The sequence below is a fragment of the Capricornis sumatraensis genome, chromosome 8 (genome assembly GCF_032405125.1).
Source record: "Capricornis sumatraensis isolate serow.1 chromosome 8, serow.2, whole genome shotgun sequence".
Classification (NCBI taxonomy): Eukaryota; Metazoa; Chordata; class Mammalia; order Artiodactyla; family Bovidae; genus Capricornis; species Capricornis sumatraensis.
Genome location: NC_091076.1, coordinates 4,886,993 through 4,909,464, shown reverse-complemented (window position 1 = coordinate 4,909,464; position 22,472 = coordinate 4,886,993). Strand labels below are relative to the sequence as shown.

Below are 22,472 nucleotides of genomic sequence, written 5' to 3'. Positions count from 1 at the left end.
AAGACAAGCGAACTTCAGTACACAGCGAATGCATTCCTACACACGCGTTCACGACACCTGCTCTGCTGTTTCAAGCTTCCAAGCAATTGTCCGGCTATGAAAGGTAACGGTATATTTTAAAATTAAATGGTAAATAAATATAATTCAAGTCTAAAAACAAGATAACAGTACTACAGCCTAAATATCCTCATATAATGCATAAAAAGGAAAGCGGAAATTAAAAGCAGCAATTAGATAATTAGGACATTTTCTGAGTGAGAAGTAACCAAAAATTAAAATAATCTTTTATATAGAGTAGCGCTGGCAACTTTTTAGAAACACATTTTCTAAGTGTTTATATTTTTCAAGTCCAAGGGTCACTTGTCTGTCTCAGCGATACTTTGAGAGAAATTATATGTGTGGGGTTGTCCCCCGAGACACCAAAGTCTTTGGGAATGAAAGGGGACCAGATGGGCAGTTCACTCTAAAATGTATTTTTCTGGGCCATGTCAACAGTTTTTCTCTAAGTCTGACCTTGTTTCCAAAGGACAAGAACAATTATTTTTAAAGAAAAGAAAATTTAAAGGAGAAAAACAGAAAAAGCAAACAATAAGATAGATATAAGTGAAGTGAAGTTGCTCAGCCGTGTCTGACTCTTTGCAACCCCATGGACTGTAGCCTACCAGGCTCCTGGCCATGGGATTTTCCAGGCAAGAGTACTGGAGTGGGTTGCCATTTCCTTCTCCAGGGGATCTTCCTGACTCAGGGATCAAACCCGGGTCTCCCGCATTGAAGGCAGACGCTTTACCCTCTGAGCCACCAGGGAAGATCTAAGATAGATATCAGGAGAAGGCAAAAAATACAAAAGAAAGCAGAGGAGAAAGAAGAGGAAAGACAGATTCAGCAGCTGTTTAAGGCCAGTGGTCAGACACCGGTGGTGGTTAGCTGCTCCCTTACGTCTGACTCCTTTGTGACCCCATGGACAATAGCCCTTCATGCTCCTCTGTCCACGGATTTCCCAGGCAAGAATGCTGGAGTGGGTTGCCATGCCCTCTGACAAGGGGTCTTCCCGACCCAGGGGTCACACACACATCTCCTGAACTGCAGGCAGATTCTTCACCTGCTGAGTCATCAGGGAAGCCCAATGAGGTGCTTCTAACAAAACAATGGGGTGTGCTCTCCAAACCACCCATGTCTCAGAAGGCAAAAAAGACCAAAGAGACATGAAATGACACTCAGGGTGGGACCCACGTCACCCCAGGGCCCAGAGGGACAAGCTCAGTACGTGGACGAGCTCTCAGCTGACCCACAGGTCAGGAGCGGGCAGGGATGTGGGCCTTCAGTGTTCCTCAGGCTCAGTTAGGAAAACAGAGGGAGAAGTTTGCTGAGTGAGGAGTCTGATCGCCACGAGACCATTCCTGCAATCCAAATTGCTCTGCAGCAGCTCGGTGGGCACCCTTGAACCTCATTGGAAATACAAAAGGACCTCCATGGGGCCCTCTGCTGTGGACGGCAGGTCCTGGGCTCCCTGACGGCAGCGTCCTGGTCTCCACCGGACGCTGCGGGCCCGCGGGACTCACCATCGCGAAGTAGTTGCTATTCACCATCAGCGGCCCTCGTCCTCGGAGGTAGATGTATTCCTCCCACCAGTCACTCACCTGTCAGGTGCAAGCAGGAGAGAGCAAGGACAGGCTTAACCAGGCTGCCCGGGACGGGGGTGGGCACAGAGGGTTGGGGGAGGGTGCATTTACAGCATTTCTCTCTCTCTCTCGGAGCCAAGTCAGCCCCAGTGAGACCAAATGCAAAACAGTGGGCACCGGAAGATGGCTTTATTCAAGTCAAGACTCAGCTACAGGGTACATCACCTTCATTTCATAGATGGTTTAAAAAATAAAAACACCCAATGGGAAAGAAATGGTCAATGTCTGGCTGCTCTAGCATTTCTTACCAGTGAACACCACCAGTAACTGTCCTCAGACTGCCTCTCCCCTTCTGCTCCCACAGCTTCCACTCTCCTTGGAGCCACCCCAGGGCCACGTGTCCTGTCTTCCCAGCATCCCTCAGGAGGCCAGCAGTCTCGTCCTAACCACACCCACAGCCTTCGGGACCCAAGGACCACCATTCTTCCACTTTGTGTAAGAAAGTACATAAACACACAGAACAGTGCCCACCTAAGAATCTAAGTACCTGCAAAAACTTTCACAAACTCAAAACACCCATGTAACCAGCGCAGGATCAAACCCCCACGTGACTTGCCCCACCCACCCTGGACTCTGACCGCTCTCTCTGGTCACGACTCACCCCATGGCCGTGCCCCTGGTGTGCCCCACCCACCAGTTCTGTCTGGGTCACAGCTTCTCTTCCACTCTGTTGCTGTTTAGTCACTAAGTCGTGTCCGACTCTGTGACCCCATGGACTGCAACCCGCCAGGCTTCCCTGTCCTCAATACCTCCTAGAGCTTGCTCAAATTCATGTCCATTGAGTCGGTGATGCCATCCAACCATCTCATCCTCTGTCACCCGCCCCCTTCTCTTCCTGCCTTCAATTCTGCCCAACATCAGTCTTTTCTAATGAATCGGCTCTTTGCATCAAGTTGCCAAAGTATTAAGCATCAGTCCTTCCAATGAATATTCAGGGCTGACTTCCTTTAGGATCGACTGGCTTGATCTCCTTGCTGTCCAAGGGACGCTCAAGAGTCTTCTCCAGCACCACAATTGAAAGCATCAATTCTTCGGAGCTCAGCCTTCTTTATGGTCCAAGTCTTCCACACTAGCTGTTCCTCAAATCTCAACTCCTCTGCCTGTTTCACCCACCACTTGTCTCCTTCTACTCGCCATATGTAGGGAAACTCAACTGGCTCAGGAACAAATTATATTCCTACACAAAATTCCACCAAGAAAAACAGCATGCTTGTATACTCACATAATTGGTAGCCCACCAGGATTTTAGCTTCAAATACCACTGCAATCTCGGTCCCAGATTGACAGCAAAATCTTGTGCCAGAGCTGTCATCCGTGTAAAGTCTCCCTCCTTCATAAGAGGCTTCACAGATTCCAAGTACTGGGGTTAAGGGAAAAAACATAAGCCCAGCTAAAATAGGTTTCTTTCCTTATGCCTTAGAAAAAGGCTAGTCTTCACTCAAGTTAGCTAACTTCAATACAAAGAGACATTTTACATCAGGGATAACTCAACAATTAAACTTTTGGGGGGACATCGCCAGTGGTCCAGCAGCTAAGGCTCCGAGCTCCCAGTGTCAGGGGCTTGGGTTCGATCCCTCGTCAGGGAACTAGGTCTCACATACTACAACTACGAGTTCGCATGCTACAACTGTAAGACCCCGCAAGCCGCAATTAAGACCTGGAGCAGTCAAATTAATTAATTATATTTTAAAAAGACAACCTTGTTGTCCTTTTACTGGCATGCACGCTCCTCAGATCTTGAATCAGCACAAAATCACCAAAGTGGACTCTAGACTGACCAGATCAAGATTTGGTCTACAATGAGCTTTTAATGTGTGGGGTTTTTTTCTCCATCATCTGGTCCTTCATAAGAGCTCTATTCTCACGTAGACTATGAAGGTGCCAATGAAATGGGTGGGGAGGCTCTGAGAGCCTAGGGTGGTACTAAAGGCTAGTGCTTAGGACCCCAAGACGGGAAAGAGGAGCCGGAAAAATGACAGGGATGGGGAAGGTCACACCACCAGGCGGAGGCCAGGCCACCAGTTCAGAATTTTCAGGGCCCCCACTTTGATTTGCTCTGGTCCTTGCAGGTAGGAGGAGGCAGGTAGCAGCTCAACAGCATCGACAGTGTATTATTTGGCTGCACCAGGGGGCATGAGGGATCTTAGTTCCCCGAGCAGGGATACAACCCAAACCCCTTGCCGTGGAAACTCGGGGTCTTAACCACGGACCACCAGGGAAGTCTCATCAAGTCATAAGCCTTGATCGCAAAGATGCTGGTGCTCAGAGCAGGTGTTCCAGAGGGAGCGTGAGGTTGACCTACCCTGTTGACAGTGTCCTGGACAGCTGGGACGGGCAGGCGCGGCAGAGATGTCTGGAAGCTGTACAACATGGGTTTTCGGCCTGAGAAGATCTTGACCATAAACTAAGAAAAAAGAACAAAAGTACGTTCTGAAAGACGAGATTGTGTCAAAGGCCCAGAACCAGTTTTCACCAGCGTATGTGACTCGCCAGCTGTTGACTGATTCTCCACTGCAGTTCATCTCCTCCAGTCCATTTTCTGCCCCAACCCCCGCCAGGCCTCAGCAAACAGCAAATCCCAAATAAAATCCAGGGCGAATGAAGCCCTGTGTCTGAGACACGTCCTGCCCTGTCCAGGAGGTGCCATTCCCTGGGCACCCTGACATGGGGTCTGATCACACGTCTGCACAAGGGGATTAAGTTCCACGTGCCCACTTCTGTAAGGCCCTCGGTTTCCAGATTGGCACCAGGGGCTGGGTGAGGGGCCTGGACCCAGAAGCAAGCTTGGGCAAAGCAGTGGGACTCTCTGGTCATTGACACGTCTGGTGAAGGGCACACGCTTGCCCCTGCTTTAGTCTGGAACGATCTAAACACGGTCTAGTAATTGGTCACCTCATGCTGACCTGACTTCAGAGAATTTCTGGGGCTCGTGGCCCCAGGGGGCCAGGGGGGGAGTGCTGTGATTCTTGGTGCTGAAGAGCAGGTGGGACTCAACTGGACACCAGCTATGAAGGCCACCCTGGGGCAGGTCATTTCTCCTGCTTAATAAAGTGTGGACGCCACCTCAGCATCTCTCCTGGGAGTTAAATTCTATTTCTCTGGAAATCAGAAACCTTACATGCAAGCAACAGCAGAAAGTCTGGGAAAGCGGAAAGGTGTGGTGTGGTGGGCTCCAGCATGGGGATGCCCATTCCTTTCAGAGGGATCCCCAGGGGGCAGCGTTCAACCACAGGTGGAGGTATCACTGGGTGAGATAAGGACAGACATCCATGCTCATGGCACGTAAGTGGCTGCTGCACTAAGGACCAAGGTGAGCCGGTGAAACGTACTAGAAGCTAAAGGTGAGTCAGGGTGTCCTGGTCTCAGCTAGGGAAACCATTCATTGCCCGAGTTAGTCAGAAAGGCTACAAAGAAGTAGACGGAAGGTACTTTTGTTTGATGGGTGACCGAGATGACAAACCCAGCAGACATCAACCCGGATATTCAGGACACGCTAATTAAAGGGAAAGAGTCCCCAGCCCAAGCTTATGAGTCACAGTGGGTCAGGCTTCTCTGGCAATTGCAGGGCGACACTCAAGTCACCCAGGGGACGGTGTAGCACAGGTAACGCTATGTAATACTCTGTAGTGACCTATTTGGGAAGAGAACCTAAAAAGGAGTGGCTATATGGATATGCACAGGCCTTCCAGATGGCTCAGTGGGAACAGGACACACCTGCAGAGCAGGAGATGCAGGCTCCATCCCTGGGTCGGGAAGACCGCCTGGAGGAGGAAGTGGCAACCCACTCCAGTAGCTATTCTTGTCTGGAGAATGCCATGGACAGCGGAGCCTGGTAGGCTACGGTCCATAGCGTTACAAGTCGGACATGACTGAAATGCCTGAGCGCGCACACACACACACACACACACACACACACACGTGCACGCATAACTGATTCACTTTGCTATACACCTGAAACTATCACAACAGTGTAGATTAACTAGACTTCAATAGAAACTAATGTTAAAGAAGTCACCAAGGGGAAAAGGCCCAGTGAGGACCCTTCTCGCAGAAGAGAAAGTCTCCCACACCAGACACCAGGCTGAGTGAGTGGACAAGCCTCAGAAGGACATATCCTGGGTGGTCTCAGGGGTCCGTGGAACCCCAGAAGCAGCAAGGAGGGAGGGGGGCTGCCAGGGGCCGGAGGACAGGGCCTGGGGACTGTGGATCTCGCTGCCTTACAACTGCTGTGTTAGTTTCCGGTGTATAACACAGTGAGTCAGTTATGCATATGCATGTGTGGCTATGTCCCTTAAAGGGGACAAGGTTTCGGTTACAAGATAACTATGTTCTGTTTGGTTGGGCGGTTTCTGCTTTTCTTTTCCTGCCTTTCTTTTCTGGCCGTACCACTGGTTATGTGGGGTCTCAGTTCCCTGACAAGGGATGGGAGCCTCTGCAGTGGAAGTGTAGACTCTCAACCACTGGACTTTTCAGGGAAGTCCTGAAAAAAGTATGTCCTGGACGCTGGGCCTGGAACAAACAATCCTGCGTCAGACCTTACAAATTTGCTAAGAGGGTGAATCTTAGGTTAAATGCTCTTATGTTCAAAGGCGAAAGGCATGGGTGGGGCCCAGGTTTCAGGGAGGGCAGGGTGGATATATTAGTAACTTTGGCAGAGATGAGGGTTTCACAAGTGTGTATTTGTCTCCAAACACATCAAGCTATGAAACAGCCACGGCTTTGAGGATGTCAGGCAGTTAAGAATCATCTACCAGGGAGCTCCCTGGCAGTCCAGCGGTTAAGACATGGCCTTTTCACGGCCACGGACTCAGGTTTGACCCCTGGTTGGGAACCAAGGTCCTACAAGCCTCGAGGCCCGGCAGAAAGAAACAAAGCCCTCCCCGCCAGCTGCGTGCTGGGGCAGCGTTACCATCCAGATCTTGGTGGTGCGGCTCAGGCTGCCGTGCCGGGTGAACATCCAGCCGTGGTAGGACAGGAGCACCTTCAGGGAGTAGCGCATGGTGACGATGAGGGCCGCCCACAGCCCCGTGCCGAAGATGACACCGCTCACCACCTTCTTGGTCTGGCTGGACATGCAGCCGCTGCCGAGACAAGACCACACAAGCCGCGGGTTCATCAGCGAAGGAGGCCACGGGCCACGGCGCCGAGAGACGCCACGTGCTCCCAGGCGGGGCGGCCTCCTGGGGCCACAGCAGAGGCCGCGGACCCCAGGCCTGATCAGACAGAGGGGGCCACCCGCGTTAACCTGATTCTCCCAAGACTCAGCCATCTTTCTTCTGGATGTGAGATGAACCAGCCCCATCTGCTTTGCTGATCCTCAAAACAAACCCAGGCTAACGGGCATAATCAGGGAAAACAGACAGCTTCCTCCAGGTCCAGGCAGGATGAGAAGAGGAGGCACTGGCTGGCCCACAATGGAAGCTACGCCCCAGCCCGATGACTGACCTGCATTCTCCTCGGCCGGGAGCCAGCTGCAACTCTGTGACTTCCATTCCTGCTACTCAAGATGTTTTTCCCTTCAACATACCTTTGCATTTCATCATGACTCATAAGGAACGCAGGTCACTTGACAGAACTATTACTTCAACTATTTATATCAAAAGAGCTTGGTTTTGATCTGGGTAGGAACATTTATCATGAATACATGTAGAAACTGATGCTGTAACATGATCACTTAAAAACCTAGAAAATATTTTCATTTGCTAGGGAAAGTGATATGGATAGGAAAGTGATCTGATAAAGATGGGACTTAAAAAATGAGAAGGAATACAGCTACTCATACACCCTTGTGGGCTGTAGTTTCAGTTGTTTTGAAAAACCACAAAACAGTCACAAAATAAAAATAGTTTAAGTAGCAAATGTTGGTGAGGATGTGGAGGAAAAAGGGAACATTTATGCACTGTTGGTGGGAATGTAAACTGATGCAGTCACTATGGAAAACAATATGAGATTCCTCAAAAAAAAAAAAATAGAACTACCATATGAGGCAACAATTTCACTTTTGAGTATTTATCTGAAGGAAATGAAATCACTCCATGGTCCCTACAGCATTATTTACAATAGACCAGACATGGCAACTTAAGTGTCCATGGACAAATGAGTGGATAAAGAAGAGATGGTATTAATACCGATTGATACAATGGAATATTATTCAGCAAAAAAAAAAAGAATAAATGCTGCTATTTGTGACAACATGGATGGGCCTTAAGGACATTATACCAAGTGAAATAAGTCAGACAGAGAAAGACAAATACCAGATGATATCACTCACATGTGGAATTTGAAATATGATATAAATGAACTTTATTTTAATGAAACAGAAACAGACTCACAAAGAAAACTTATATATATATGTGTATATATATATTATATATGTGTGTGTATATATATATATATATACACATTCCTGAATCATTTTGCTGTACACCAGAAACTAACACAACATTGAATATTAACTATACTCAAATTAAAAAAAAAAAGTTAAAAAAGAAAGACATATATTGTATGGTCTCACACATGAAATCTAAAAAAAAAATTTTTTTTTGCTTTGTAACTGTACTGGTGATGGATGTTAACAAAACTTGTGGTAATCATTTTGTAGAATATATATATCAAATCATTATGTTGTACACCTAAGAACTGATGTTTTCAAACTGTGGTACTGGAGACGACTCTTGAGAGTCCCTTGGACTGCAAGGAGATCAAAGCAGTCCATCCTAAAGGAGATCAGTCCTGGGGGTTCATTGGAAGGACTGATGCTGAAGCCAAAGCTCCAATGCTTTGGCCACCTGACGCGAAGAACCGACACTAGAAGAGACCCTGATGCTGGGAAAGACTGAAGGCCGGAAGAGAAGGGGGCGGCAGAGAACGAGATGGGTTGGATGGCATCAGTGACTCAGCAGACATGAGTTTGAGCAAACTCTGGAAAACAGTGAAGGACAGGGAAGCCTGGACACGACTGAGCAACTGAACAGCAACGAGCAAATGATGCATTTGGCCTTTTCTCTACGTACACCTATAGGCCCTTCGACTGAAAGCGCTAGTGAAAAAAGCATTCTGTTACACGTCGTGGCCCTTCTAAGGCTGCAGCGGATGGCCTACCCAGGGCTCTCGGGGAGGCCACGACTTCAGGGCGTTGGGGATCCTCTCCAGCAAGAGTGTGCAGAATAGTCCTTGACCCTTGACCCGGGAGCTGCTGGCCTGTTAACCTGGTCTTTCTAAATCTGGGCCAAGGATGGCCCAGTTTACTGCAATTGGTTTAGAGGGAGGAAGAAACAAATCTTATAAAGACTCAGATTAGAAAGGGCTTTAAATAGCCGACGTTTCTAAATATAATCCAGTGTAAAGAGACCGCCCGCCGTCCAGGGTAAATTAAAAAGTGTGTTAAGCCCAAGCAGGCAGGGATGCAGAGATGAGCTGTCTATAGCGGGGCAGGCCTGTGACTCTCCGGAAAGAGAGGGTGGAGACATGGGCAAGGTGATGAAAGAGAGACGGAGTCTCCTGCTCGGGGACCCTGTCGGGACTCCCGGCCCCTCAGGCAGACCAAGAAGTCTGGCAGATGCGAAGCGCGGGTGTGCATTCCCCGCGGGGATGGGTTTGTACCCAGGGCCTTGCAGACGCTGACAGAGGTGTGAGCTGGGGTTCCGAGGTGGCTGGGGGCTGCGGGTGACTCAGAGCGTCACACTAGCTGCCAAGCACCCCAGGGCCTGGTGAACAAGGAGCAGCTGTTGGCAGCGAGGGGCACCGGCCCAGACAAGGGAAGATTCAGACCTTTCCGTGAAAAGTGCTTAATCCTTTCTTGACCGTGATTGGAATCAAACTCAGTGTTGAACCGTGAGCTTTCTTTTATGTCGCCTTTTGCCACTTTATTTTCCTGTCCTTTTCCGAAGGCAATATTGAATTCCAAACAACCAACTTAGTAAAGGGCCCAGAAATTCATCTGTTTATCTTGGGCCCAACCCCAACACTGCAGCTACAGCCCAGAGACGCGGTGGACACACCTGGGCTACAGTCTGTCCCCCACCTTCCTCACAAAACTCCTGGCCCCAAAAGCAAAGCTCAGGAATCCCCTGGTGGTCCAGTGGTTAACACTCTGCCCTGCCACTGCAGGGGGTGCAGGTTTGATCCCTGGTCGGGAAACTAAGATCCCACCTGCTCTGAGGAATGGTCAAAAAATGAAGAAAATTAAAAAAAAAAAAAAAAAAAAAAGCAAAGCCCAAATATGGCACGAGGACTTGGGGATTATCATTTCTCCAGTCACAGACCTAAAATGTTCACCGATGTCAGCAAGCAACCCATGAACAGGATCAAAGGTCTGGCTTAGGACAAGACACAGCCAAGGTGGAGGCACTAGGCCTTTTCAACCAGAAAAGAGAAACTGGTATCCCACGGGAATTCCCTTGCAGTCCAGCGGTTAGGACTCAGCACTTTCACTGCTGAGGGCCTGGGTTCCGTCCCTGGTCAGGGAATTAAGATCCCACAAGCCTTATGGCACAGCCAAAAGAATAAAAATGTGCCTTTCAGAGCTGCAATCACAGTGTAATGGAGGAGGGGTGGGATAGGCTCAGCCCCGTGCAGGTCCCATCACTGGGCCCCTCAAACACCGACGAGGCAGAGGTGCTGTCCCTGCCTTTGTCTGGCAGGAAGGTTCTCCGCGGGGAGGTTCAGGGCCTGCTGAGCGGGGCACAGGGGCCCAAAGTGCTGCGCAGAGCTGGGTCTGGAGCCCAATCTTCCCACTTTCTCTCCGTGACTCTGGCAGGAATCCACATCTTTTTTTTCTCAGTATTTACTTGTGAATTTATTTGGCTGCACAGGTCTTAGTTGTGGCAGTCAGGATCTTTGATCTTTGCTGTGGCCTGCGGGATTTTTACTTGCGGCATGGGAACACTTAGTTGCAACCTGCGGGATCTAGTTTCCTGACTGGGGGTTGAACCTGGGCCCCCTGCATTGAGTCTTAGCCACTGGACACCTAGGGAAATCCCAGGAGTCTGCAAGTTTGAGCGTTTCCTCACTTTACATCAGAGAGCCCCAGTGAGAGAGGTCACTGCAGCGCAGGGGCCACAGGGCAGGAGATGATAGCGGGAGACAGGGTCACCCCAGGACCGGAGGGAAGAAAGGACATCAGAGGGGCTCCACAAAGACCCTCGAGGGCACGGCCAGCATTCCCACACGAGACCCCAGGCACCACATACCTTGAAGGAAAAGTATCAACCAAAGGCTTCTCCAGGCCAAAGCTCACAATATTTTCTTTAAAAAAGCCTATTTTCAAGCTCTTAGAAAACTACAGTCACTAGGATAGAGTGTTGGGGGTCCCCCTACCCAGATTCTAAGTCACTCAGACAAGGAGCTGAGAAGCTGAAGTCTCCCCAGAACCCCCCACAGCAGTCAGCTCTCGGAGTCCCAGAACTCCAGGCTGGCCCCCTGTACAAGGAAGACACCATGTCCGGAACCAGTGCCTGGGAGAAAATTCATTCTGAGGGCCCCCTGGCCAGGCTAAGTGGACTGGCAGGCACCCCAGGACAGAGGCTGCTCTTCACACCTCCGGGCTTCAGAGAAAGAGTGAGAAGGGACCCCAAACTCCCCGGGGGACCTCCCCAGGACATGGGGAGAAAGCTGTTGTGAGAATCGTAGCAAAAGCCTCAAAGAGAATATCCAGAACAGACCGTCATGACGTTTGAAAAGATAGAAAAACGGCAGCAGCAAAAAAGGATCACTCCCTAGACCCTTTGAGATTTGAGAGGCTTACTCACGTCGTGTCCAGGGTCCGATTGATCTTAGCGATTATTCCCAAAGAGGGGTCAATCTTGGCGTACATGGTCGACATCACGCCCACAACCACGATGAGCCAACTGGAGGGACTCGCTGGGTACACGCCGGTGATGATGCCATTCTAGAAACAGACAGGAGCACCGTGAGCAGTGCCCCAAGAATATTGGAGTGGGTGGCTGTTCCCTTTGCCAGGGGATCATTCCGACCCAGGGATCAAACCCGGGTCTCCTGCATCGGCAGGCAGAGTCTTTACCATTGAGCTACCAGGGAAGCTCATGAGTCAGAAACTTCTCTAAAACCGTCTCCCTGGAGAGTGACCCCAGGACATTCGAATCACCCTAAGTTAGAAGCCTTAAAGTTAACATACGGATTCCTTAGCTCCCCTGAGACTGACTCAGGGACACTGGCCACCTTGCCCACCATGATGTCCTCTCCCCAACCTGCTGCATCCGGGATGCCCCGAGACCCTCACTCTCAGATCACCCCTCTTGCTGCTCCTGAATCAGACACTGCTTAACTGGAGGTATTAATATCTATAGGAGACCTCACTCCATGGCCAGAATCTCCCGTAAGATGCTTCAGCCAAAGCCCCGCAGCAGCTCCTTAAAAAAAAAAATGTAGCAGGGAAAAAGGGTTAGGAAGAAATAGGACCTCCAAGTCAGCAAAATGTTAATAGTCGTGAAAATGAGCGATGTGACTTTATTATAGCTGTGTGCCTTTATTATTTCCTTTACTTTTGTGTATGTTTCAAGACTTATAATTTAAAAAAAAATTCATACTGAAGTCATGTTAATAAGAGATTGATTTGACCAAGACAACGGATTAAAAAAATTCTCAAAGCTTTACTGAATTCTCTTAGGAGAGACTACCATGTTATTCTCATTATGGAGAGGTATGGAAGATTTTAAACAAAGTGGTTGTGGGTGAGGGGCAGGGGCAGGGAGGGGGCGCCTTCTGGTGTTCTCCGAAGTTCTCTGAAATGTTCTTATAAAATAAACAGACATATTAAATGATAACAGGGGAAAGAAGGTTCTAGATAAACAGCCTCCACTCCTCACACTTCCCACCCTGCAGCAGCTCTGCCAGCCTTGGCCCCACCCCCTACCCCTGCCTCTAGGTCCCCTAGGAAGCCACGGGGTCAGGAAGGTACAAGGAGGCTCCCAACAAGGTCAGGAGCACAGAGGGCACTTCTCTCTGCAGGTGGCGCCCTCCTCCACTCTGAGTGGGTCACAGCAGCTGGGGTCTCAGGCAAAAGACTATGTACCCGATGCGAAGAGCTGACTCATTAGAAAAGACCCTGGTGCTGGGAAAGATTGAAGGCAGGAGAAGAAGGGGACGACAGACGATGAGATGGTTGGATGGCATCATCGACTCAATGGACATGAGTTTGAGCAAGCCCCGGGAGTTGGTGATGGACAGGGAGGCCTGGCATGCTGCAGTCCATGGGGTCGCAGAGTCGGACACGACCGGGCGACTGGACTGGACTGAGCTGAAGCTGGGCCCCAGGACCCTCCAATAGAGCCAGGGGACAGCTGTCCCGCCAGGCCAGGCCTGGCCATTGCTCTCACCCACTCCAGCTCCAGGCCTTTCTCAACAGCCCTCCTCTGAGCTGCCCTCGGAAAGGAAAACTGGACAACAAACCCAGTTTTGCTGAGGAATGTGGAGCGGACACTTTTGATACACTTTCAACTTGCTTGAATTTTTTTAAACATGCATTTGTCCTTCTGTGACTTTCATTTTTTAGGAGAAGGAGGATCTATTATTACTGGCAGTGAGAAAAGAGAACCCTGGGGACTTTTCCCAGCACTTATCTCCCCGAACAGCAAAATTGAGGAAGTTTCCAGCGAAAAGTATGTGCATATTCACAACTGCTGTGATTTTTAAAATAAAACGAATTAAAAATAAGACACATCGGACTTCCCCGGCCATCCAGTGGTTAAGACTTCACCTTCCAATGCAGTAGGTGCGAGTTTCATCCCTGGTCGGGGAATTAAGATCCCCCAGAGGCCGCCAGCCAAAAACCCAAAGACATAAAACAGAAGCAATGTTGTAACAAAGTATTTCAATAAAGACTTTTAAAAAATGTCACTCTGTGGCCTATATGGGAAAACAATCTGAAAAAGAGTGGATGTTTGTATGTGTATAACTGACTCACTTTGCTATGCACCTGAAATGAATACAATGCTATAAATCAACTATACTCCAGTAAAATTAAAAAAAAAACAAGACACATGGCTAAAAACAGTGAATGAATGTCCACTCTTGCCGGTAAACAGAACTGAGAACTTTGCATTTGCGCAGCTACTCAGCTGTGTCACGTCCCCATGGACTGGAGCCTGCCAGGCTCCCCTCTACCTATGGGATCTTCCAGATGGGAACACTGGAGTGGGTTGCCAGTTCCCTTCTCCAGGTGATCTTCCAGACACCGGAAATGAACCTGCATCTCCTCCACTGGCAGGCAGACTCTCTGCCCCTGGGCCACCTCGGAAGCCCGCATCTGCATTTATGTGCATCTTTTTCAGTGGTGGACTATTTCATCAGTGAGATACCTGCTACAGAAACTCTCTGTGGTTTCACACGGATGGAAAACAATCCTCTTCCTGTGAAGTGTAGAGAGGCCCAGACTCAGAGCTAGAGACATTTATTCTCCTTCTACCCCAAAGGTCACTTAACTTCTCTGAACCCCGATTTCCTCATCTGCCCAAAGGGTCCCAATTCACCCCACCTGCCTTACAGAATTTCTCCAGGAATTCAGTGAGCCAATACATATAAAATTGTCTCATAGGCCTTAAGGACCAGGAAACATACACAAGCTGCCAATTATCACGGACACACTGAAACTTCAACAGAACCCGGAGTTCTCAAATAGGAAAGCGAATACTGGACAGATTGAAGCAAGTATCTGGAAACCTTGAATCTGATGAACTTCTTCTTCCAGGAATGAAGTCCAGACAGATAGATCTGCCTGAGGGCCTCATGGCTCATCCGGAGGTCGATCCCATCCGGAGTGACTGTGAACTGGAAGGCGACGGCTTGGTGAGCTTCCGCCATGATCAGTGAGATCCTGGAATGACAAGGGCAGACAGAACATGGTGAGTGCTGACCAGACTTTAGAAAATCCCTTGTTGTGGTTGCTGTTTAGTCACTAAGTCGTGTCTGACTCTTTGCGACCCCAAGGACTGTGGCCTGCCTGCCCCCTCTGTCCACAAGATTTCCCAGGCTAGAATACTGGAGTGGGTTGCCATTTCCTTCTATAGGGCATCTTCCCGACTGAGGGATCGAACTGGTACCTCTTGCATTGGCAGGCGGGTTCTTTACCGATGAGCCACTGGGGAAGCTCCTATGTAGACGTGTGATCAATTCTGAATTTGACCATTTCCTCCCATTTGATAAATTGAATGTTACTCATTAACACACCTGGTTGTGATTGCCCATCACCTCTCCCTCCCTGCTCCAGCGGGATACAGACAACCCATCGCTGCCTCTGTTTGGAGGCGCTGGGTGGTCAGCAGAGTCCAGGAGCTGGAACCCTTCACCCCTAGGCCCCTGGCCATCGCACCAACCCTGCCTCCAGGCAACAGGCAGCCGGACCCTCACCCGACTGGAATCCTGAATCCCAGGGCAGTTTAGCAACTTGCCGTGCCAGGGCAAATCCCATCCCTACCCACTCCAGGCAGCCTGGAGGCTGGCACAGAAAGTCCTCAGACACATCCATAACAGCTCTGATCTTTTATCTCAGGTGGGAACCAGGGTCAACACCACACACCTTGGCTACGCGGTAGCCACTCCACAAACCACTTCAGGTTCTAGAAGACTCCAGGAAAACCCAGTGCACAGAACCCTGGGGCAGGGAGCGGGCCTCCCTCCCGCAGACTTAGGAAATCAGACAGCTGCCACACTCATCCCCTGAAGGTTTGGCCCTCCCGGCTGGTTTCCAGCCTCTGCGGGGAGCGCATTTCATTTTCTTGTTGTAAATATTTGTCCTTTCACCTTCTTCCTTGACCAGCTCCTGACTCACCTCTTCCCTCTTGGCTTCCCAGACATTAGCCCTCCCCCGATCTGCTGAAAGTGCCTGATGGCACCACCTCCTCCTAAACCCTGTGCCAACAAGCACACCTGCACACAAAGGGGCTAAAAGTGCATCAGTTCAGTCGCTCAGTTGTGTCCAATTCTTTGTGACCCCATCGACTGCAGCACGCCAGGCTTCCCTGTCCATCACCAACTCCTGGAGCTTCCTCAGACTCATGTGATGCCAAAGTTCGTAGTAAACCAGAATAAAACCCCAGAACTGTGAGTGTGCGTATCCCTAGCGCAGGCTATTTTCCCTTTTCTCACCATGCAAGCCTCTTGGGCACAGACATCAAACCCATCAAAATCAAGGGTAATGTGGTTTCAAAGACTTGTTGTTCAGTTGCTAAATTGTGTCCGACTCTTTGCGATCCCATGGACTGCAGCACACCAGACTTCCCTCTCCTTCAGTATCTCCCTGGAGTTTGCTCAAATTCATGTCCATTGAGTCAGTGATGCTATCTACCAACTCATCCTCTGCCCCTCCCTTCTCCTTCTGTCTTCAATCTTTCCCAGCATCAGGGTCTTTTCCAACTGAGTTGGCTCTTTACATCAGGTGGCCAAAGGATTGGAGTTTCAACTTCAGCAACAGTCCTTCCATGAATATTCGGGACTGATTTCCTTTAGGATGGACTGGTTTGATCTCCTCGTAGTCCAAAGGACTCTCAAGAGTCTTCTCCAACACCACAGTTCAAAACCATCAATTCTTTGGTGCTCAGCCTTCTTTGTGGTCCAACCCTCACATTGGTACATGACGGGAAAAACCACAGCTTTGGCTAAACAGACCTTTGTTGGCAAAGTGATGTCTCTGCTTTTTAATACACTGTTTACATTTGTCATACTTCCAAGGAGCAAGCATGTTTTAATTGCACGGCTGCAGTCACTGTCCGCAGTGATTTTGGAGCTCAGGAAAATGAAATCTGTCACTGTTTCCATTTTCTTGCCATCTATTTGCCATGAAGTGATGGGACTGGATGCCATGATCTTAGTTTTTTGAATGCTGAGTTTTAAGCCAGGTTTTTCACTCTTCTCTTTCACCTTTATCTAGAGGCTCTTTAGTTTCTCTTCACTTTCTGCTATTAGGGTGGTGTCATCTGCATATCTGAGGTTATTGACATTACTCCGAAATCCTGATTCTAGCTTGTGCTTCATCCAGCCTGGCTTTTAGAATGAGTTATTCTGCACAGAAGTTAAATAAGCAGGGTGATAATATACGGCCTTGTCATACTCCTTTCCCAGTTCTGAACCAGTTTCTTGTTCTGTGTCTGGTTCTAACCGATGTTTCTTGGCCTACATACAAGTTTCTCAGGAAGCAGGTAAGGTGGTCTGGGGTTTCCATCTCTTTAACAATTTTCCACAGTTTGTTGTGATCCACACAGTCAAAGGCTTTAGTGTAGTCCATGAAGCAGATGTTTTTCTGGAATTCCCTTGCTTTTTCTTCAGGAAATCAGAACAAGTGATCCCGGCTGTCACTCACTTGTCCATTCAACAAACGTGTGTTGACTATCTCCTGCGTGCCCGCCAGCCGTGGAGAGGATGGAGATGCTGGCAGGAAGGGTCACCCCACAGCTCAGAGAGGGGGGCCGGAAGAAGCGGGAGTGACAGAGAGGACCTCCCAAGTGACACGGAAGCCCAGAGGAAGGACTGGACAGAGGGCAAGATTTTCAGGATCGAAGGCAGACCTGTGAAAGGGCCGAGGTGCAGGCTGGCTGGGGTCAGGGCAGGGCTGAATTCAGAGAGGAAGGCCCAGAGGCAGCCGGGTTTCATGATTAGGGTGATGGAGAAGTATCAAGGGCCATGATTCGGGGCTGTCAGTTCCTGTGTCTGTTCCAAAGAAAACACAGGTATGTATGCCAAGTTGCTCAGTCATGTCTGACTTTGTGATCCCATGGCCTGTAGCCTGCCAGGTTCCTCTGTCCAAGAGATTCTCCAGGCAAGAATACCAGAGTGGGTTGCTGGGCCCTCCTCCAGGGGATCTTCCCCACCCAGGGATCAAACCCGGGGTCTGTGAACATCTACCCGCATTGGCAAGCAGGGGGTCTTCACTACCAGTGCCACCTGGGAAGCCCAAAGAAGCCCACTCTGGCTGCTATATGGAGAGCAGGTGGACTGGGCGGGGCAGTGAAACCAGTAAGAAGCTGGGGCAGGTTTCCAAGGAGAGCATGGCCCCCAGTGGGAATGGCGGGAGGATCCCCGGCAGACAGGTCTCAGAGACACCCTGGGGCCGGAGCCTGGCCTGTGCGGGCTCCACCAGCCTCCCTAACACAGGAGAGCCACAGAGCAGGGTGGGCGAGGTGGGGACTGGGGGTGGCGCATTCACCCAGGGGGCAGTGGACGAGGGGCACCCAGGCGGGGACGTCAGGGCCGAGGGCGAGGCTGGGATGGGCAGCCAAGACCTCTGCTTGGACAATCTTGAAAGAAAAGAGCAAGTCAGTAAAACTGCATCCGCGCATGAAACCTTAGCCTGGTGCCACCTGCCTGGCCTTCAAGAATATTTACACGTGGGAATTTCCTGGCAGTCCAGTGGTTAGGACTCTGGGCTTTCACTGCCGAGGGTTCAGTCCCTGGTTGGGGAACTAAGATCCCACAAGCCACATGTCACAGCCGGAATAAACAAAACATGACCCTTTGCACACTGTTTACCTGGCATGGAGCAAACGCCCACAGCCCAGCCAATTTTGGAGACATAAATCCCATTTTTGAAAGCACCAAGATCTCTAAGCAAAAGCTTGCTACAAGCCAGTTTAAACCGTTCAAGAGGGCATCCCAACCAACAACTCGAATCTGTTTCTCAAAAAGCTACTCTAGCGGGCTCGAAGATTCTTCCAGAGCCTGAAGGTTAACTCAGCCCCTCCCCCCATCAAAACCTTGGGGTGAACATGAGTCTTAAAAGAGATAAGAATTCTACATGGCACGCATCACAGCAAATACAACTGTGGCTGGCTACCCTTTCAATGACTTATCAGATCTTTCAAGGGCTTACACAGAACAGGAAGGGATTATTAAAGGAAGTAGATTAAATATAGTGTTGAGTGTTTGTAGCCAATTCTCCCCAAAGGCGCATGCCCAGTATTTGCTCGTGGATCTAACCCCCTCTAGACAGGGGCAGACTGAGCGTATTTGCAGCCTCCTTTTCTGAAGTCAGTGGCCTTATTAGAAGTCTCTGGAAACAAATAACTAATAAGGACCTACTGGGGGCTTCCCTGGTGGTCCAGTAGCTAAGACTCCACACTTCCAATGCCAGCGGCCCAGGTTCCAAGTACCCCAACTAAGAGTTTGCACGACTGCAATTAAGACCCAGCGCAGCCAAATAAATAGATGAATAAACATACTTAAATAAAAAAAAAAAGACCCACTGTATAGTACAGTACTGTATAGGTCTTTCCCTGGTGGCTCAGAGGTTAAAGCATCTGCCTCCAATGTGGGAGACCCAGGTTCGATCCCTGGGTCGGGAAGATCCCCTGGAGAAAGAAATGGTAACCCACTCCAGTACTCTTGCCCAGAGAATCCCATGGACGGAGAAGCCTGGTAGGCTACAGTCCACGGGGTTGCAAAGAGTCAGACACGTCTGAGCGACTTCACTCCTTCACTGTATAGGGAACTCCACTCAATACTCTGTTATAATGGCCTGTATGGGAAAGGAATCTAAAAAAAGTGGACATATATATGTGTATAACTGACTCTGCTGTACCTCTGAAACTAACATTGTAAATCAACTATACTCCAATAAAAATAATTAAAAAAAAAAAAAAAACCCTCCCTGAATTTAACTAGAGATTTGCTTGGTTCAGACTAAAAACTGTGTGACTTAGGTGCCAAGCAGGAATTAGTGAATCAGATGACAAGGACTTGAGACGGTCCCTCGGCAAATCTAATGAGGGAAAAATCCATCCTGCATCCTGGCATTCACAGCCTCAAAGTTGGAGACGTTTAGAATTGTAATAGTGCCCCCTGCAGCCGTGAGGGCAATGCAAAGCAGAGATGCAGCAAAGGACCACTTCACACCCACCAGGATGGCAGTCATTAAGATGTGGAGAAATCAGAAGCCTCGTGCATGGCTCGGAGCAGGGAATGCCAGTCTGGCAGCTCCTGGAATGGCCAAACATAGTCACCACGTGACCCAGCAATTCTGCTCTCAGGCACATGCCCAAGAAAACTGAAAACGTATCTCCACAGCCAAACCTGTACACAGATGTTCACAGTAGCATTACTCATAATAACCAAAAAGTGGAAGCCACTCAAGCGTCCTTCCGCTGATGATGGGTAAACAAAACTCGTTCTATCCATATAACAGGATGCTATCCACAGGCAATACCGAGGGATGAAGCACCAACACGACATCCTGCGCGGTCACCCTCGAAAACTTCATGCCGAGTGAAAGCAGCCAGACACAGAAGGCCGCACGTGGCTGTTGTTCAGTCGCCCAGTTGTGTCCGACTCTTTGCAACCCCGTGGACTGCGGCATGCCAGACCACATGTTGAATGATTCTTGGTATGTTAAATATCCAGAACGGGCAAAATCTACAGAGCCAGAAAGCAGTGGCTGCCTAGGGCCAGGGGAAAGTGGCGGGTAAAGGAGGGGAGGGCATCTTTTGGGGGTGATGAAATGTTCCCAAACTGACTGGGAACAGCTGAACACATTTGTGAATGTACTAAAAATCACTGACGAGTACATGTTAGATGGGTGGATGGGGTGGGATGGGAACTATCTCCCATAAAGACTTGGGAATTCCCGGGTAGTCCAGTGGTTAGGAGGGGGTTCCTGATGGCTCAGTGGTGAAGAATCTGGCTGCCAACGCAGGAAACGCGGGTTCGATCCCTGGGTCAGGAGGATCCCCTGGAGAAGGAAATGGCAACTGGGTCCAATATTCTTGCCTGGAGAACCCCATGGACAGAGAGGAGCCTGGCAGGGCTCCAGTTCACAGGGTCGCAAAGAGTCGGACACGACTTAGCGACCAGATAAGAACACCACACAAGAGCGGTGGGGACCTCGCCAACAGATCGCTGAGCTGTCCCTCGGGATGTTTACCTGGAGTTGCCCAGGTGAGCAGCCCCGCCGTGGAGGTGAATGGGCCTGGAGCTGACCCAGGACAGGGCCACCCAGGAGTGCCCTCCCCACACTGGTGACTGCAGTTGCCTTGGGAGCAAACTGCCTCCAGGTGAGGCTGGACAGGGGTGGGGAGGCGAGGCCTGCTCCAGGGCAAGGAGGCAGGCCGAAATCGACTCTTGGACACTCAGGAATTATGAGGAGCCCCAGTGAACAGGAAAAGAAGGGGACGAAGAGGATGAGATGGTTGGACGGCATCCCCGACTCTATGGACATGAGTCTGAGCAAGCTCCAGGAGTTGGTGATGGACAGGGAAGCGTGGCGTGCTGCAGTCCATGGTGCTGCAAAGAGTCAGAGGCGACTGAGCGACTGGACTGAACTGAACCAGCAACTTTACTATATAAATACAGCAGGATGTTTTCTATCTTGAATCAGGAGAGACTGCCAACACGCTAGAGCAAGGAATCACCGCTACACACGCTCTTCCTGGAAGGAAAGCTGATCAGAGACTGCCGTGCCCCCAGCCCTCCCTTCCTGGTCCGCCTCCCTGGATCCCTGAGGCACCCCCGACCTGGCTGGCACGGCCCTGCTGTCTGGAACCCCAACACGCCGCGAGAGGAAGGGCCCTGGGGCCAGCTGGCAGGCCAGGCCTGTGTCTGGATCAGGGCCACTTAGCTGCACAGCTTCTTCTCTGGATCCCTTCAACCTTCCAGTGTGAAGTCAAAAGGCACTCCAGGGCCCCAAGGTCAGGCGAGCAGGCGCACACAGTGTGCAGCCTATGCCATGTGCCAGCCCAACCTCCAGCTTCCTCTCCCTCCTGGGTGAGGTCACTGGGCATGCAGACTGTCTTACCAGTTCATCCCCTGGGGGTCCTCTTCCAGCCCCCTTGCACCAGGAGTCAGCCACCCACAGGGCCCTGCTTGGGGCCTGGACTTGTATCGGTGTGGACGATTCGCTTGAAGCCCCACTGATGCCAGAACAAGTCAACTGGAAACCCATCTTGCATCCTTCCCACACCCTCCCTGCCATCACTCCTTCAAACACCTCCACTGCCTGTCATGCCCGGGCATGAATGGGTTGGGGGTGGTCCTCATTCCATCCCCCACCTGCTGATGTGGGGGTGGTACAGTGCCCCTCCCCCCCAGGATCACTCCCACCCCCACCCCTGGGTGGAGCGAGGTGTCTTCCCTGGGGAGAAGGTATACTAGGCATGACCGCTGGGACCCACCCACAGAACGTGCACCTGTGCCCCGGGGTCTCGGGAGGCTGGAGGATAGGAGAAGACATGTGAACGGGCTCCCTTTCTGTCATTCCCTTGTTCCTGCAAACCATCACTGGGCAGAGACTGGAGGCACTCTGACAAGAACCCTGAGCTGGAGGGGGCAGCGGGAGCACCTCCTAGGAGCAGGCTGGCTGCTCCTCCCAAGGTCTGGCTGGGTGATGGGAGAAGCCCCTTGGGGACTATTCTTGATGCGAGGTCACCTTTTGCCATGTGTGCCCAGACAGCTCAGGGGTAAGCCGGAAGTGGCTGCTGATGGCAGCAAGCCCTCAGCTGCAGGGAGACATCCAGTGATTGATCCGACACACTGAAAACAAAGCCCGCTCTGTGTGTGCGCGTCTGCAGCGGGACTGTCCATGAACGTGTGCCAAGTCACTTCAGTCGTGTCCGACACTTTTGCTACCCTATGGGCTGTAGCCTGCCAGGCTCCTCTGTCCATGGCATTCTCCAGGCAAGAATACTGGAGTGGGTTGCCATGCCCTCCTCCAGGGGATCTTCCTGACCCAGGGATAGAACCCAGGTCTCCTGCATTGCACGTGGATTCTTTACCACTAGGGCCTCCTGGGAAGCCCCTGCAGTGGGGCTACATACCCGCTTATTCTCCCTGGCAGGACAGAAATCGCTTCCAGGT

The 22,472-nt window shown here is 50.5% G+C and overlaps 1 protein-coding gene across 3 annotated transcripts in view; it reads right to left on the bottom strand.

The window, feature by feature from the left end:
* The window catches only part of CPT1A (carnitine palmitoyltransferase 1A), a 59,476-nt gene that overhangs the window by 26,685 nt on the left and 10,319 nt on the right, over positions 1-22,472 (bottom strand). For all 3 annotated transcript variants that reach the window (XM_068978611.1, XM_068978614.1, XM_068978615.1), the window contains exons 2-7: positions 14,358-14,511; positions 11,429-11,568; positions 6,589-6,760; positions 3,982-4,083; positions 2,902-3,039; positions 1,560-1,637 (exon numbers count right to left, since the gene is read on the bottom strand). In XM_068978611.1, coding sequence (XP_068834712.1) covers positions 1,560-1,637; positions 2,902-3,039; positions 3,982-4,083; positions 6,589-6,760; positions 11,429-11,568; positions 14,358-14,498 — 771 coding nt within the window. In that variant the 5' untranslated portion in view covers positions 14,499-14,511. The remainder of the gene's footprint in view (positions 1-1,559; positions 1,638-2,901; positions 3,040-3,981; positions 4,084-6,588; positions 6,761-11,428; positions 11,569-14,357; positions 14,512-22,472) is intronic.